We start from the raw sequence: 14,891 nt of genomic DNA, 5'->3' as shown, positions 1-14,891 counted from the left end.
AAATAATGAACAGATATTATTGGGTATCTACCACACGCAAGGTGAAGGAGCTTCAGTAAGCTCCATTGTATGCTTCCCATATGGAAGGTGCTGGGCCTGATTCCTTCCAAGGGGACATGTTGGGAAAAGGCTATGTGAAGTTAGGGCTTTAAGTTCTAATGTTAGTTCAGTCAGTGTGTCAGTTAGTGCACAGTCATTAAGAATTTGAACTCTGGAGCCCACTATCTGTCCCCACCTGGGGATCTACCACTGACTGACTGAATCTAGGTGGCTTGACCTCTCTGGGCCTCTGGTACCCCCAGGGATAAAGGAACTTGACATGTTGTTGAGATCTTGGAACAGTGCCTGGCACACAATAAGCAATATACGGCTGTGATTCTGGTTGTTGTTGCTAGGATTCTTTCCCAAAGGTCGAGTTTTTGCCCAACTTTCAATTTTCCACAAATGGGTCCATGCTAAGCTCTAAGTTTAACCCATTTAAAATACCTGGTTCTTGGGACTTCCCTGGTGGTCCAGGGGTTAAGAATCCACCTCCCAATGCAGGGGATGTGGGTTTGATCCTTGGTCAGGGAAATAAGATCCCACATGCCACGGGACAACTAAGCCCAAGCGCCACAACTACTGAGCTTGTGCGCTCTGGAGCCCGCACACCACAACTAGTGAGAGGCCCACGTGCTGCAACAAAGAGCCTGCACGCCACAACGAAAGATCCTGCATGCTGTGAGGAAGATCTGTGTGCCGCAACTGAGACCCGATACAGCAAAATAAAATAAAATAAAATAGTTGGTTCTTCAGTGGCTTTTCTAAAATAGCACAATGAACAATTGGTACAATTAAAAATAAATTCTAATATTCTCAATTCACAATCTGTACTCTAAATTTGCTGCCAAAGTGAAAATGTCTGGCAATAAATTAAAAATTTCCCCATAAAGCAGCAGTAACACTGAAGCTATATTTTCTTACACTCCTATTACTATTTTTGAAATGTAACAATATACATATATTTTTATTCTCAATATTTTAAACATGTAAAATGAAGAGGGTCTGACTTAGATTTCATTTACCATATCCTGTTTGTAAAAGTTTACCTAATTCATTACACTGATCTGAATGCAGATGCTGGATTGAAATTAATAGTCAGGACTCTAGGTATTTTTTAATATCCTCTTTGATTCCTTTAGTGATCCACTGGTCTAGTGATCCATATTGTTTAGCCTCCATGTGTTTGTGTTTTTCACAGCTTTTTTTCTTGTGGTTGATTTCTACTCTCACAGTGTTGTGGTCAGAAAAGACAATTGATATGACTTACAGCTTCTTAAGTTTGCCAAGGCTTGTTTTGTGGCCTAGCATGTGATCTATCCTGGAGAATGTTCCATGTATACTTGATGAAAATGTGTATTCTGCTGCTTTCAGATGGAGTGCACTAAAGAATCAATATTGTTAAAATGTCCATACTAACCAAGGCAATCTACAGATTCAATGCAATCTCTATTAAAATACCAATGGCATTTTTCACAGAACTAGAACAAATAATTTTAAAATTTGTATGGAAACACAAAAGACCCCATATAACCAAAACAATCTTGAGAAAGAAGAACACAGATGGAGGAATCATACTCCCTGACTTCAGACTAAACTACAAAGCTACAGTAGTCAACACAGTATGGTACTGGCACAAAAAGAGACACATAGATAAATGGAACAAGATACAGAGCCCAGAAACAAACCCACACACTTATGGTCAATTAATGTATGACAAGGGGGGCAAGAATATACAATGAAGCAAAGACAGTCCCTTCAGTAAGTGGTGTTGGGAAAACTGGACAGCTACATGTAAAAGAATGAAATTAGAACATTCTCTAACACTATATACAAAAATAAACTCAAAATGGATTAAAGACCTAAATGTAAGACTGGATACTATAAAACTCCTGGAGAAAAATATAGGCAGAACACTCTTTGACATAAATTGTAGCAATATTTTTTTGGATCCATCTCCTAAAGTAAAGGAAATAAAAGCAAAAATAAACAAATGGGACCTAATTAAACTTAAAAGCTTTTGCACAGCAAAGGCAACCACTGACAAAATGAAAAGGCAACCTACTGAATGGGAGAAAATATTTTCAAATGATATGACTGATAAGGAATTAGTATCCAACATATATGAAAGAAGCAGACTCCCAGATACAGAGAAGAAACCAGCGGTTACCAGTGGGGAGAGGGAAGTGGGGAGGGGCAATATAGGGTAGGGGAGTAAGAGATACAAACCATTAGGTAAAAAGCTGCAAGGATATACTGTACAACACAGGGAACATAACCAATATTTTATAATGACTATAAATGGAGTATAATCTTTAAAAATTGTGAATCACCACTATATTGTACACCTGTAACTTATATAATATTGTACAACAACTATACTTCAATTTAAAAAAATTTACAAAAAAGGATTCTAACAACTACTTTTGTTAATGGCCTGAGCTGTTTAGTCTCCTACAGGTCAATATGGAAAGAGGAAGGTATTAAGAAAGGAAAAGATCAACAGTGCTCATCAATGAAAAAGATCCCAACAATGATTTGTGCTTCACCAGATGGGTAAGGAGAAGGAAAGAAGTCCAGAAATTGGGTCAGGAAGAGTTTGAGAGACGGGGGAGATATTTGGCAGCTGTAGGGGCAGCAGTCTATAAGACTTAAAACACTGGAGGAGGGGGTCATCTTTAAAACAGGTTACCTTTAGAAAGAGAATAGAAATTAAGGGTTTTTTTCAAAACTACACAGATGATCCTACTGCACAACAAGGGTTAAAAAAGACTGCCCTGGGCTTCCCTGGTGGCGCAGTGGTTGAGAGTCCGCCTGTCGATGCAGGGGACGCGGGTTCGTGCCCCGGTCTGGGAGGATCCCACGTGCCGCGGAGCGGCTGGGCCCGTGAGCCATGGCCGCTGAGCCTGCGCGTCCGGAGCCTGTGCTCCGCAACGGGAGAGGCCACAACAGTGAGAGGCCCGCGTAACGCATAAAAAAAAAAAAAAAAAAAAAAAAAAAAAGACTGCCCTAAGGAGGCTGAAGCAAAAGTACCCCAAATAACTCAGTGGTGGTAACAGTAAGAGTACATTACATTGTAGACCATAAGAAAAGCATGAGCGGGTTCTCTCTGCTTCCAAATATACAGTTCCCTGGCTTGTCCCACAACTGAGATTCCCTGGGGTGCCAAAAAAAGGTCACTGCTATTACAGAGCTCTAACCATTAACAGTGGCTCCAAAATAAACACCAACTTTAAAAAGAAACCAGACTTGAGTGAGTGTAAGTAAAATTTCCCACAAAGACCCTGATAAAAGGAACCTATAGTCAATAATACTTCGATAATCATTCAGCAATCTGCTGTATATACTTTTTTTTTTTGGCCACAGTGCACGGCTATGTCGGATCTTAGTTCCCCGACCAGGGATCGAACCCGTGCCCCCTGGAGTGGAAGTGTGGAGTCCTAACCACTGGACCTCCAGGGAATTCCCATATTTTGCACATACTTGAATTTATGCACATACTTAAATTTAAAATCATTCTTTTTTTTTTCCTTAGTAATTTTGATTTTTTTTTTAACACAGGGATTTCTGTTTCTCTCTTACTAAAAGTCTGGATTTAAGAATGGCGCTTGAATATTACTCAAAAATTGCTTGACGAGTCAGCAGAACCAACTAAAGGGTGGATTCTCCAATGAGGTGCTTTGTCCCTACCTTGTCGGATATTTTAATTGGATGAAAACATCCTTGTCCAATGTATACAGCACCAAACTAGAAGTGATAGCTAATACAAAAGACTCATTTTTCAAAAATACACTAAACAGACTGGAATTATGGTAGGAAACCATCTAAATGGTCTTCAGCAAGAATGAAATAAATTCAGTTAAGAAAAAAATCAATTACAGATGTGGAATAAACTAGCCCTGTGTTGAGGGTAAGTCCTGTAGCTGGCCCAAGAGGCTGAGTATTTACTCTGGAGAAGGGACCAAGAAGACCCAAGATAGTTGGTTATGTTGGATTGGTAGGGGTTATATTTGTGGATTGGTAGATTTAACCTCCAAAGCTCCAAATGAAAGAACAGAGAACAGTATTGTACATGTTTCTAGAAGACAGATGCTAGCGTAAACTATGAAAGAAAAAAACCTGTTTAGGGACTTCCCTGGTGGCGCAGTAGTTAAGAACCCGCCTGCCAATGCAGGGGACACAGGTTCGATCCCTGGTCCGGGAGGATCCCACATGCTGCGGCAACTAAGCCCGTGCACCACAACTACTGAGCCTGCGCTCTAGAGCCGTGCTCCGCAACAAGAGAAGCCATTGCAGTGAGAAGCCCGTGCACCACAATGAAGAACAGTCCCTGCTCACCACAACTAGAGAAAGCCTGCGTGCGGCAATGAAGACCCAACACAACCATAAATAAATTAATTAAGAAAAAAAAAAACCTGTATAATAACTAGAGTCGTCCAACACTGGAACAAGATGGCATAGGAAGGAGTGTGCCTCCATCCCTATACATGTTTAAAGCTAGCAAACCAGCTATCATAAACACATATTTAAAAAAATCAATTATTTCACTACATTCACACATTTGTTTTTAACTAATGGTTCCAGTTTAAGAAAAAGAGATTACTGTTTAAATTGACTATGTCACAGTATGGTGACAATTAAAGTTTCTGCCACCGAGAAGACTGAATATTTCTAAGATAACAAAATCTTAGTCAGAAGAACCCAGGGGAAAGTTAGGGAATTACTGAAAAGTTTATTACACAGAGATGATTGTTCCTTAAAGAGCCGGGGCATTCAAGGCTCCCAGTTCGGCCTGATGTAACCGCCAGCTCAGGGCCTTGCACTGCCCTGCATACTCGCAGGCCTCGGCAGCCCACCGCTGCTGCAGTTGCTGCTCCTCAAGCTGTGTGTGCAATCCTCCCACGAACACTTAGTGAGGACCTCCATGTCAACGCTGCAAGAAGGACCGCAAAGGTCTTTCCATTCTTTATCACTTGGTAAAAAACATGTAGATCTTAAAGGCCTAAGTAAACTTTTACTGCAAACCAAATGGGTTCACCCAGAGTCTGTTGTACTTATCTGACTCTTCTTATCACAACGCTTGGCTCAGGAGAACAAGAATGTTTCTTAAACGAATTACTAAGAGGGCACCCCTACTTTTCACTTGAAATCTACACATTCCTCGCATACTATCTCCTCACCCTGTGTTTTTGTTTTTTTAATTTATTTATTTATTTTTGGCTGCATTGGGTCTTCGTTGTTGCACATGCGGGCTTTCTCTAGTTGCAGTGAGCGGGGGCTACTCTTCATTGCGGTGCATGCGCTTCTCACGGCAGTGGCTTCTCTTGTTGCAGAGCATGGGCTCTAGGCATGCAGGCTTCAGTAGTTGTGGCACGCAGGCTCAGTAGTTGTGGCTCACGGGCTCTAGAGCGCAGGCTCAGTAGTTGTGGCGCACAGGCTTAGTTGCTCCACAGCATGTGGGATCTTCCCAGACCAGGGCTTGAACCCATGGTCCCCTGCATTGACAGGCGGATTCTTAACCACTATGCCACCAGGGAAGTCCCCACCCTGTGTTTTAAAATGTAGGTTCTATTATTATTCAGGTATGGTGAGCCAAGAGATCAGGAGAAGAGTGCCATTAAAATGATGGTCTGTTACTTATAGTTCCCAAAAGAAGGGGGCACACAGTGCCATGCAGGGCCATGTGAGGAAGCACCAGGATGGGTTAGAAGGCCGATGGAGCAAGGGGAAAGCATGGGGAAGAGTTTTTATTCTGGTTTCCACAGGAAAGGTAAGTCCAGGCAGGGTAAGCAGGCTGAGGACTGGTTCATTGGGATAATTTCAGCAGGTTCTTGAGTATAAGTACGGTCTCTAGGCGTCCGATACCAGCTGTGCAATGATTAGGGCAGGGAAATATTGCCTCTTGGAGTTTAAGAGCCAGATGGGGAGGTGGTTCAGGGTATGGGCTCTGCTCTGGTTAGTCTGCATCTGAACAGTGTACTCACAGGGGAGCTGCTTACTTTCCAGAACTAGCTAGCCCTGGGGCGTAGTCTATCTCAGGTCAGCAAGGCCCCAGATGCCAGAGCATCAAGAATACAAAAAATAAGAAAATACAGTCAATACATCTTGCTTTATTTTTCTTCATGGCACTGACATGACATTATATATCTGTTTATTGCTGCTCTCCCACTATGATATCAATTCCATGAAAGTAGGAACTTCATTCATTTGGTTCAACGTTGTACCCTCAGTGCTCTGAACAGTGCCTGGCACACAGCAGGTATTTACTAGTAAGTGTTTGTTAAGTGAAGGAGTGAATCAACAAATTTGCATAAAAATATGACTTATGGGCTTCCCTGGTGGCGCAGTGGTTGAGAGTCCGCCTGCCGATGCAGGGGACACGGGTTCGTGCCCCAGTCCGGGAAGATCCCACATGCCGCGGAGCGGCTGGGCCCGTGAGCCATGGCCGCTGAGCCTGCGCGTCCGGAGCCTGTGCTCTGCAACGGGAGTGGCCACAACAGTGAGAGGCCCGAGTACCGCAAAAAAAAAAAAAAAAAAAAAAAAAATGACTTATGCAAAGTTTGGAAGGGGAGGTGGGGTACAAGGCCTACTTCTCTTTCGTACTTGAAATATTGGGTTCGCCAAAAGGTTTGCTTGGTTTTTTCTGTAAGATGGCTCTAGTAGCACTTAGTTGTCTTTAACTTCATTTGAAACAATTTTGTTAGATTGTGTGTGACAGCTGTCATATCAGAGTGCATTAAAAAAAAGGCTTAACAAAATTGGTGAATTTTTGTGTAGCCATTTTAATATTGAAGATGGAAGAAAAAAACATTTTCGGCATATTATGCTTTATTATTTCAAGAAAGGTAAAAACGCAATTGAAATGCAAAAACAGATTTGCTCAGTGTATGGAGAAGGTGCTGTGACTGAACATGTCAAAAGTGGTTTGTCGGGGCTTCCCTGGTGGCGCAGTGGCGGAGAGTCCACCTGCCGATGCAGGGGACACAGGTTCGTGCCCCGGTCCGGGAAGATGCCACATGCCGTGGAGCGGCTGGGCCCATGAGCCATGGCCGCTGAGCCTGCGTGTCCGGAGCCTGTACTCCGCGACGGGAGAGGCCCCAATAGTGAGAGGCCCGTGTACAGCAAAAAAAAAAAAAAAAAAAAAAAAAAAGTGGTTTGTGAAGTTTCATGCCGGAGATTTCTCGCTGGACAATGCTCCACGGTTGGATAGACCAGTTGAAGTTGATAGTGATCAAATTGAGACACTGAGAACAATCAACGTTATACCACGTGGGAGATGGCTGACATACTCAAAATATCCAAATCAAGCTATGAAAATCATTTGCACCAGCTTGGTTATGTTCATCACTTTGATGTATGGGTTCCACATAAGTAAAGCGAAAAAGGCGTTCTTGACCGTATTTCCTCATGCGATTCTCTACTGAAACATAATGAAAACGTTCCGTTTTTAAAACAAATCGTGACAGGCGATGAAAAGTGGATACTGTACAATAATGTGGAACAGAAGAGAGCGTGGGGCAAGCGAAATGAACCACCACCAACCACACCAAAGGCCGGTCTTCATCCTAAAAAGGTGATGTTCTGTATATGGTGGGATTGGAAGGGAGTCCTCTATTATGAGCTCCTTCTGGAAAACCAAATGATTAATTCCAACGAGTACTGCTCCCAATTAGACTAACTGAAGGCAGCACTTGACAAAAAGCGTTCAGAATTAGTCAACCGAGAACACATAATCTTCCATCAGGATACTGCAAGACCGCATGTTTCTTTGATGACCAGGCAAAAACTGTTACAGCTTGGCTGGGAAGTTCTGATTCATCCGCCGTATTCACCAGACATTGCAACTTCAGATTTCCATTTATTTCGGTCTTTACAAAATTCTCTTAATGGAAAAAATATCAATTCCCTGGGAGACTGTAAAAGGCACCTGGAACAGTTCTTTGCTCAAAAACAGAAAAAGTTTTGGGAAGATGGAACTATGAAGTTGCCTGAAAAATGGCAGAAGGTAGTGGAACAAAATGGTGAATACATTATTCAATAAAGTTCTTCATGAAAATGAAAAATGTGTCTTTTATTTTTACTTTAAAACTGAAGGCACTTTTTGGCCAACCCAATATTTCCTCAACCTTGAAACTATTTACTAACTTCTTCATAGCTACTACAAAGAAAGCCTCAGGTTAGTTCCCATCTCAGTTAGGGAAATTTAATTACAGGAGGGGGCCATAATGAAGTGGAAATAGTCCATGCTTTGGAGTCAGACTAAGATTTACATCTTTGTTCCATCACTTACGAACTGGAGAGTCTGACTATACCAACTTCTCAGACTCTGTCTCCTCAATGGAAAATCAAGATGGTAGTAATACTCATCTAACAGAGTATGAAGGTGAAAAGATATCTATCAGACTAGCTACTGTGAGAACACCTATATGTGTAAGAACATGGGAAGCACATGCTCTAGTATCTAATGACAATGAATTCCTATCCAACTAATATACCTGGGACATTGCTTACAGCAAATGCTCTATTGTCTAAACTGTGGTAAACGTTTTCATTCAGAGTTCATTAATGCTCGACTCAATGATGACTACACCTATCATAAAATGACTGCCCGAGCATCTATCACTTATTAGTTAGGGGACCTTGGGCAGATTACTTTATCTCCCTGGCCTCTCTTTCCTAATAACAGAACTTACTTCATGAAGTTGTCCCACAATGTGATATTTGGAGATGGGGCATTTGGGAATTAAGTTGGTTTAGATGAGGTCATGAGGGTGGGTCCTTATGATGGGATTAAGTACCCTTATAAGTAGAGACATCAAACAGCATGCTCATGTACCCTCCCCCTACTTTGCTATGAAGACACAGTGAGACGGCAGCCCTCTGTAAGCCAAAAAGAGAGCTCGCACCAGAACCCGACCATGCTGGCAACCCTGATTTTGGACTTCCCAGCCTCTACAACTGTGTGAAATAAATGTCTGTTGTTTAAGACACCCAGTCTACAGAATTTTGTTATAGTGGCTCGAGCAAACTAATACAGTACTCCATATATACTAAATGCGCAAATATTAGCCGTGATCAGAAGTAGTCTACTGCAAATAAGTCCTATGAGACCTAAAGCCAGAACCTACCATTCAATTCTTAAGCTTTACTTATTTCCTGAGAGGGTAAAATTTAAAAAGCAAACAAAAAATATCTCCTGGGAAAAGAATCTTAAAAAAAAAAAAGGAGTGGATATATGTATATGTATAACTGATTCACTCTGCTGTACACCTGAAACTAACACAACATTGTAAATCAACTATACGCCAATAAAAGTTAAAAAAAAAAAATCTCCCACTCTCCCTCAAAACCAATATTCAGCAGGACACACAGTAACAGCAAACACTCGGTCTTATCATGTGCTAGGAACTACACTCAGCTCTTCTAAGGGCTTTTATTTTATTTTTTAACATCTTTATTGGAGTGTAATTGCTTTACAATGGTGTGTTAGTTTCTGCTTTATAACAAAGGGAATCAGCTATACATAAACATATATCCCCATATCTTCTCCCTCTTGCGTCTCCCTCCCACCCTCCCTATCCCACCCTTCTAGGTGGTCACAAAGCACCAAGCTGATCTCCCTGTGCTAAGGGCTTTTAAATGTTAACTTATTTAATTCTCACCACAGCCCTAGAGGTACTGTTATTATTTCCATTTTACAAACAGGGAAACTAAGATCCAGGAAGGTGACTTGTCACACAGCTAGGCTGGGTTGAAGCTGAGATTTGAATCCATGTAGGCTGGCTTAACTGTGTTCCTAACCATTACTCTATAATCCCTCTTTACATTAACACACTACTCCAAGATGAGAAAAGAAAATAACTTTAGATGGGTTACACTTAGTGTACTTGCATGGGTTTTTTTTTTCTTTTATAAATTTATTTATTTTTGGCTGCGTTGGGTCTTCGTTGCTTCACATGGGCTTCTCACTGCGGTGGCTTCTCCTGTTGCAGAGCACAGGCTCTAGGCACGCGGGCTTCAGTAGTTGTGGCTCGCTGGCTTCAGTAGTTGTGACTCGCGGGCTCTAGAGTGCAGGCTCAGTAGTTGTGCCACACGGGCTTAGTTGCTCCGCAGCACGTGGGATCTTCCCGGACCACGGATCGAACCCATGTCCCCTGCACTGGCAGGCAGGTTCTTAACCACTGGGCAACCAGGGAAGCCCCTACTTGCATGTCTTAATAAATTCATAACTTACTTCTTAATGACAAACTTGAATTTAATAAAACAAGACTATCTGTAACCAAATCAAAGCTAAAAATGGGGCTTCCCTGGTGGCGCAGTGGTTTAGAGTCCGCCTGCCGATGCACGGGACACGGGTTCGTGCCCCGGTCCGGGAGGATCCCACATGCCACGGAGCGGTTGGGCCCGTGAGCCATGGCCGCTGAGCCTGCGCGTCTGGAGCCTGTGCTCCGCAACGGGAGACGCCACAACAGTGAGAGGCCCGTGTACCCCCCACCCAAAAAAAAAAAAAAAAAAAAAAGCTGAAAGTGACTTTGTAAAACCAGGAGGAAGACTAACATTTTTTTTCACTCCTGTTGTTTTCAAAATCATTAAAGGTACACAACATTACAGAGTTCTTTAACGGCTGACCTAAAAGACATTTATGGACAGAAAATGTCTCAGGGATAGTACTCAGAAATTGAGATGTACAAAAACAATGGAGAAAAATATATCTTACTAGAATCTAACATTTATTCACTCAGTGGCTGGAAAAATTAAAAGGAAAAGTGAAGAACCTGTCAGTGAAAATAACATCAGCTTACTAATATGCAATCAACTCAGGTTTGCTTAAATGCGTTTATCAGATGTACATGATTCAACGTGTAAGCCAGAATACTGTGAACATTTTGAAATGACACTGTGTTAAACGCCTGTGTTCAAACACTGCCTGAATGAGCCAGTCCACATTTTTTGGTAGTGGCAGTACAAAAGGATCGCATATTGTTGATGGCAGAATGTTGTTAGCTCCTAAGGCCACACACCAAGCTCCAGAGTTTAAAATCACAATGTACAGAGATCTGAGTGAGCAGGTGTGATACAACTGTGAGTGGTGCTGAGGAAGAAAACAAGCTGCAAGCACCACTATTACAAGGGCAAAAGATGCCAGGTATACACCACTCTGCTGCCACCTTTCCATGGAAAAGGAACTCAGCGAAAAAGAATGTGAAGGAAGTATTTATAGAATGCTTCTAATTTATAAGAACACAAACACATGATTTATGATTTAAAACAATGTCCTACAAACTGAAAACATTACACTTATCAAATTATTTAACTTGGACGGATCTGCCTTTAGTATAAATTTTTTGTGGATGGTTCATACTTGAGCTATACCAAACAAATCTTAAAGTCTTATTATTTATATGCCAAAATTAATGCTGATAAAAATCTGCATCACACCATCAAGCTAAACAGACAGCCTACCAGGTACTAAACTGATAATGATGTGACAAACAGTAATTTGGAATAATAACAAAAAAGAACAGTGGTAATTAAAAACTATGACCAAAAATAATGAAAAAAAGCAAGCAAGAAAAATCACAACCAACTCAAGACAATACTATGATAAAATTCTTCCTAGAAAACTGCTAGAATTCCAGTTATCTGCAAGTACACATGAAGAGGGGAAGATCTGCAACATCAGAATACGGAATTAGAATCCTTAGCAAACTTCTCTACATGCTACTTTTAGTTCTGAATACCAAGTTTTAGTAACCCCTAACTTATTAATTACTACCAAGTCCTTAGATACATGAAGAAATGAGTTTAAGGAAATGGATACAATTTCATGTTCAGAATAAAGGACTGGAAATTTTGGATCCTTCCAAGGCCACCCTGAGAACCCTTAAGGCCCACTATGCCCTGCAGAGCCACTTGTTTAAATAACATTTTCAGTGCAAGATAAAATCTGTCTCCCTCTCCACCTTAATCCCACACACACACGGACAGAGTCTCAAAATTATGATGATATAAATACAAAATAACCATCAGAACTAGAACTACATTAGAAATGTAGATAGGGCATGACTACCCTTAAAATGTCTTACGCACTGCTTTGCAGTTTACAAAACTCTTTGATATGTATTATTTCATTAATATAATCCATCATGAGAAGATTAAATCTCCATTTAATTAGTTATTTTTATTATTATTTTCAACTGAAGTATAGTTGACATACAATATTATGTTAGTTTCAGGTGTACAACACAGTGATGTGACAATCAAATACATTATGAAATCATCACCATGATAAGTCCAATAACCATCTGTCACCATACAAAATTATTACAGCATTATTGACTACATTCCTTATGCTGTATATTATATCCCCATGACTTGTTTACTTTATAACTAAAAGTTTACATCTGTTAATCCCCTTTACCTATTTCACTCAGCTCCCCTCTGGCAACCAACAGTTTCGCTCTCTGTAAGCCTGTTTCTGTTTTATTTTGTTTGTCTATTTGTTTTATTTTTTAGATTCCACATATAAATGAGATCATATGGTACCTGTCTTTCTGCCTGACTTATTTCACTTAGTGAAATTATCTTCATTTTTAAAGATGAGAAGCCCAACGTCCAGAAAGTTAAGTGACTTGCTCAAGGTCAAGTTACACATTCAGCTAAGTGGCAGAGGACTGCCTGTTCTTTTTTTTTTTTTTTTTTGCGGTACGCGGGCCTCTCACCGTTGTGGCCTCTCCCGTTGCGGAGCACAGGCTCTGGACGCGCAGGCCCAGCGGCCATGGCCCACGGGCGCAGCCGCTCTGTGGCAATGTGGGATCCTCCCGGACCGGGGCACGAACCCGCGTCCCCTGCATCGGCAGGCGGACTCCCAACCACTGCGCCACCAGGGAAGCCCGACTTCCTGTTCTTATTTCCAGGTCTCTGTATCCCCCAGCTACCATAGGCCAAGTCTAGAAATCAAATGAAGTATGTAAAAAGGCTCTGCAAAACCAAAAGGAACTAGAAGGATCTTATTATGAAGATCATTAATCATTCACTGATGCACCAGTGAAATACCTATGACCAGGCCCTACCTGGGCAATTAAATCTCCCTATGGGCCAGTCAACAGGATTTTGAAAAGCGGCCCAGGTGATTTTAACATGTACCAGGTTGAGAACTCCCGATCTACATTAGATAATAGAAATGGCAATAGCTCATTAACAAACATGTTTTCAACTATCAATTTAGTTTTACTTTTATATTTTCCTTTTATATCAATTAATCATCACTCCTTGCTTAGACATATTGTGGTAGTTTAAGAAAGCCAAAGTGCTGACTTTAGAGATCTCAGTATTAGCTGTAAGAAAGATGTGTAACTCTGCTTAAGACTAATTACATGAAACTATGTTGTTCTGTCTTTTTTATAACTCTATTCTAGTCAATATTTAGAATATTCAAAGTACAGCCTTCAGTTTGTGTTATTAAGAACATTTAAAAATCATTATCTTCAACTGAAGGAAAAAAATACAACAATATTACATTTAAACCATATTAAATTTAAGTTGCATTCATTTGAGGAAGAGGAAGCTTTACTGTGTACTAAATACAATAAATAAAAATAATAGTAGAGGTAATTAATGGACAAATTAGATGATAATTAGCACTGAAAATCATTAAAAAAAAAAGCTGGATACTGGACCAATCTTACCTTTTGTAGACTTGTTGGATTCAACTGAGTTTTGTCAATTATTTTTATTGCGACCTAGAAAAAAATTAATATTTATGGATTTTAAGAATTTGGTCATTATAGACTAATTAGTAATAGTTTTGTAAATGCCCAGACATGTAGCATTGTTAAATAGCAAGCAAGTAAGCAAACCTCAGAAACCTAAAACTCAACCAGTTACAATTATATTTTACACTATAAATATTTTATAATTGACAAGAGGGGCTTCATGCAAATAAGGGTATTTTATAACATTTTACATTTAAGTTACCTATAGACACAGGGAAAAAAAGTCTCCCAGAAACCACCTCCTAACCCCTCCCAAAAGGGGAGAGAGATTATACAATGAAAACAATTCTAAAAATATGGCAATGTAGCAAATCTATTCATTACTTTCTGACACTTTAATTTTATCTGACTCTGGGATACAAGGGCAGGAACTATAGCTTTTATAGGTTTATACAGCCCAAAATGCTTTCTAGAGTGTCCGGCACAAAGTGGGAGCTGGTTAATTGAGTAAATATACGAACAAATAAGTTGGTGTTGAATCTGAAAACTTTAAAAACATCTTATTTCAATAAAAAAAGCTCTTTAGAGAAGAGGAAGAGGCACTAGCTCTTCGAGAAGGAAAAGCACTCTCAGAGAAGGAAAAGGCCCTAGCTTCAGATCAATCAACAAGCTAACCAAATGAGTAGGTACAGAGGCAACAAATGGGTCCCCTAGTAGTCTTTGTTCAAAAAGGGGTGAGGCAGTCTAAAAATAAGCCACTAAGATGTAGGAAGAAAGAGCTACAGCTTCTAATTATATGCACTTACCTTAAAAAAAATAAAAAAAATTAAGTTGTACTAACCCTGCACCGACATCCTCACCTAGTCAGTCTGTCTTTTCTTGCTTAAAAATGAACTACGTGCACTGTGGTAACCTAAATGGGAGGGGAGTCCAAAAGGAAGGGGATATCTGTATGTGTATGGCTGATTCATTTTGTTGTGCAGTGGAGGCTAACACAACATTGTAAAGCAACCATACTCCAATAAAAATTAATTAAAAGAAAAAAAGTGAACTACGGCTAACCAGAACTAGGAACTATGGATACCGAGAAGGGGGGATGGGGTGATGACAGGGGACGGAAGGAAACGTACGTGAAGA

The 14,891-nt window shown here is 40.6% G+C and overlaps 1 protein-coding gene across 9 annotated transcripts in view; it reads right to left on the bottom strand.

The window, feature by feature from the left end:
- Window positions 1-14,891, bottom strand: part of MARK3 (microtubule affinity regulating kinase 3) — a 109,244-nt gene that overhangs the window by 55,936 nt on the left and 38,417 nt on the right. For 8 of the 9 annotated variants that reach the window (XM_032620511.1, XM_032620540.1, XM_032620559.1 and 5 more), the window contains exon 3: window positions 13,728-13,781. The exons of the other annotated variant lie outside the window; for it this stretch is intronic. In XM_032620511.1, coding sequence (XP_032476402.1) covers window positions 13,728-13,781 — 54 coding nt within the window. The remainder of the gene's footprint in view (window positions 1-13,727; window positions 13,782-14,891) is intronic. 9 annotated transcript variants of the gene reach the window in all.

The sequence above is a fragment of the Phocoena sinus genome, chromosome 2, assembly GCF_008692025.1.
Source record: "Phocoena sinus isolate mPhoSin1 chromosome 2, mPhoSin1.pri, whole genome shotgun sequence".
NCBI lineage: Eukaryota > Metazoa > Chordata > Mammalia > Artiodactyla > Phocoenidae > Phocoena > Phocoena sinus.
Note: the sequence above shows the minus strand (reverse complement) of the source record. Positions and strands in the feature narration are given on the sequence as shown.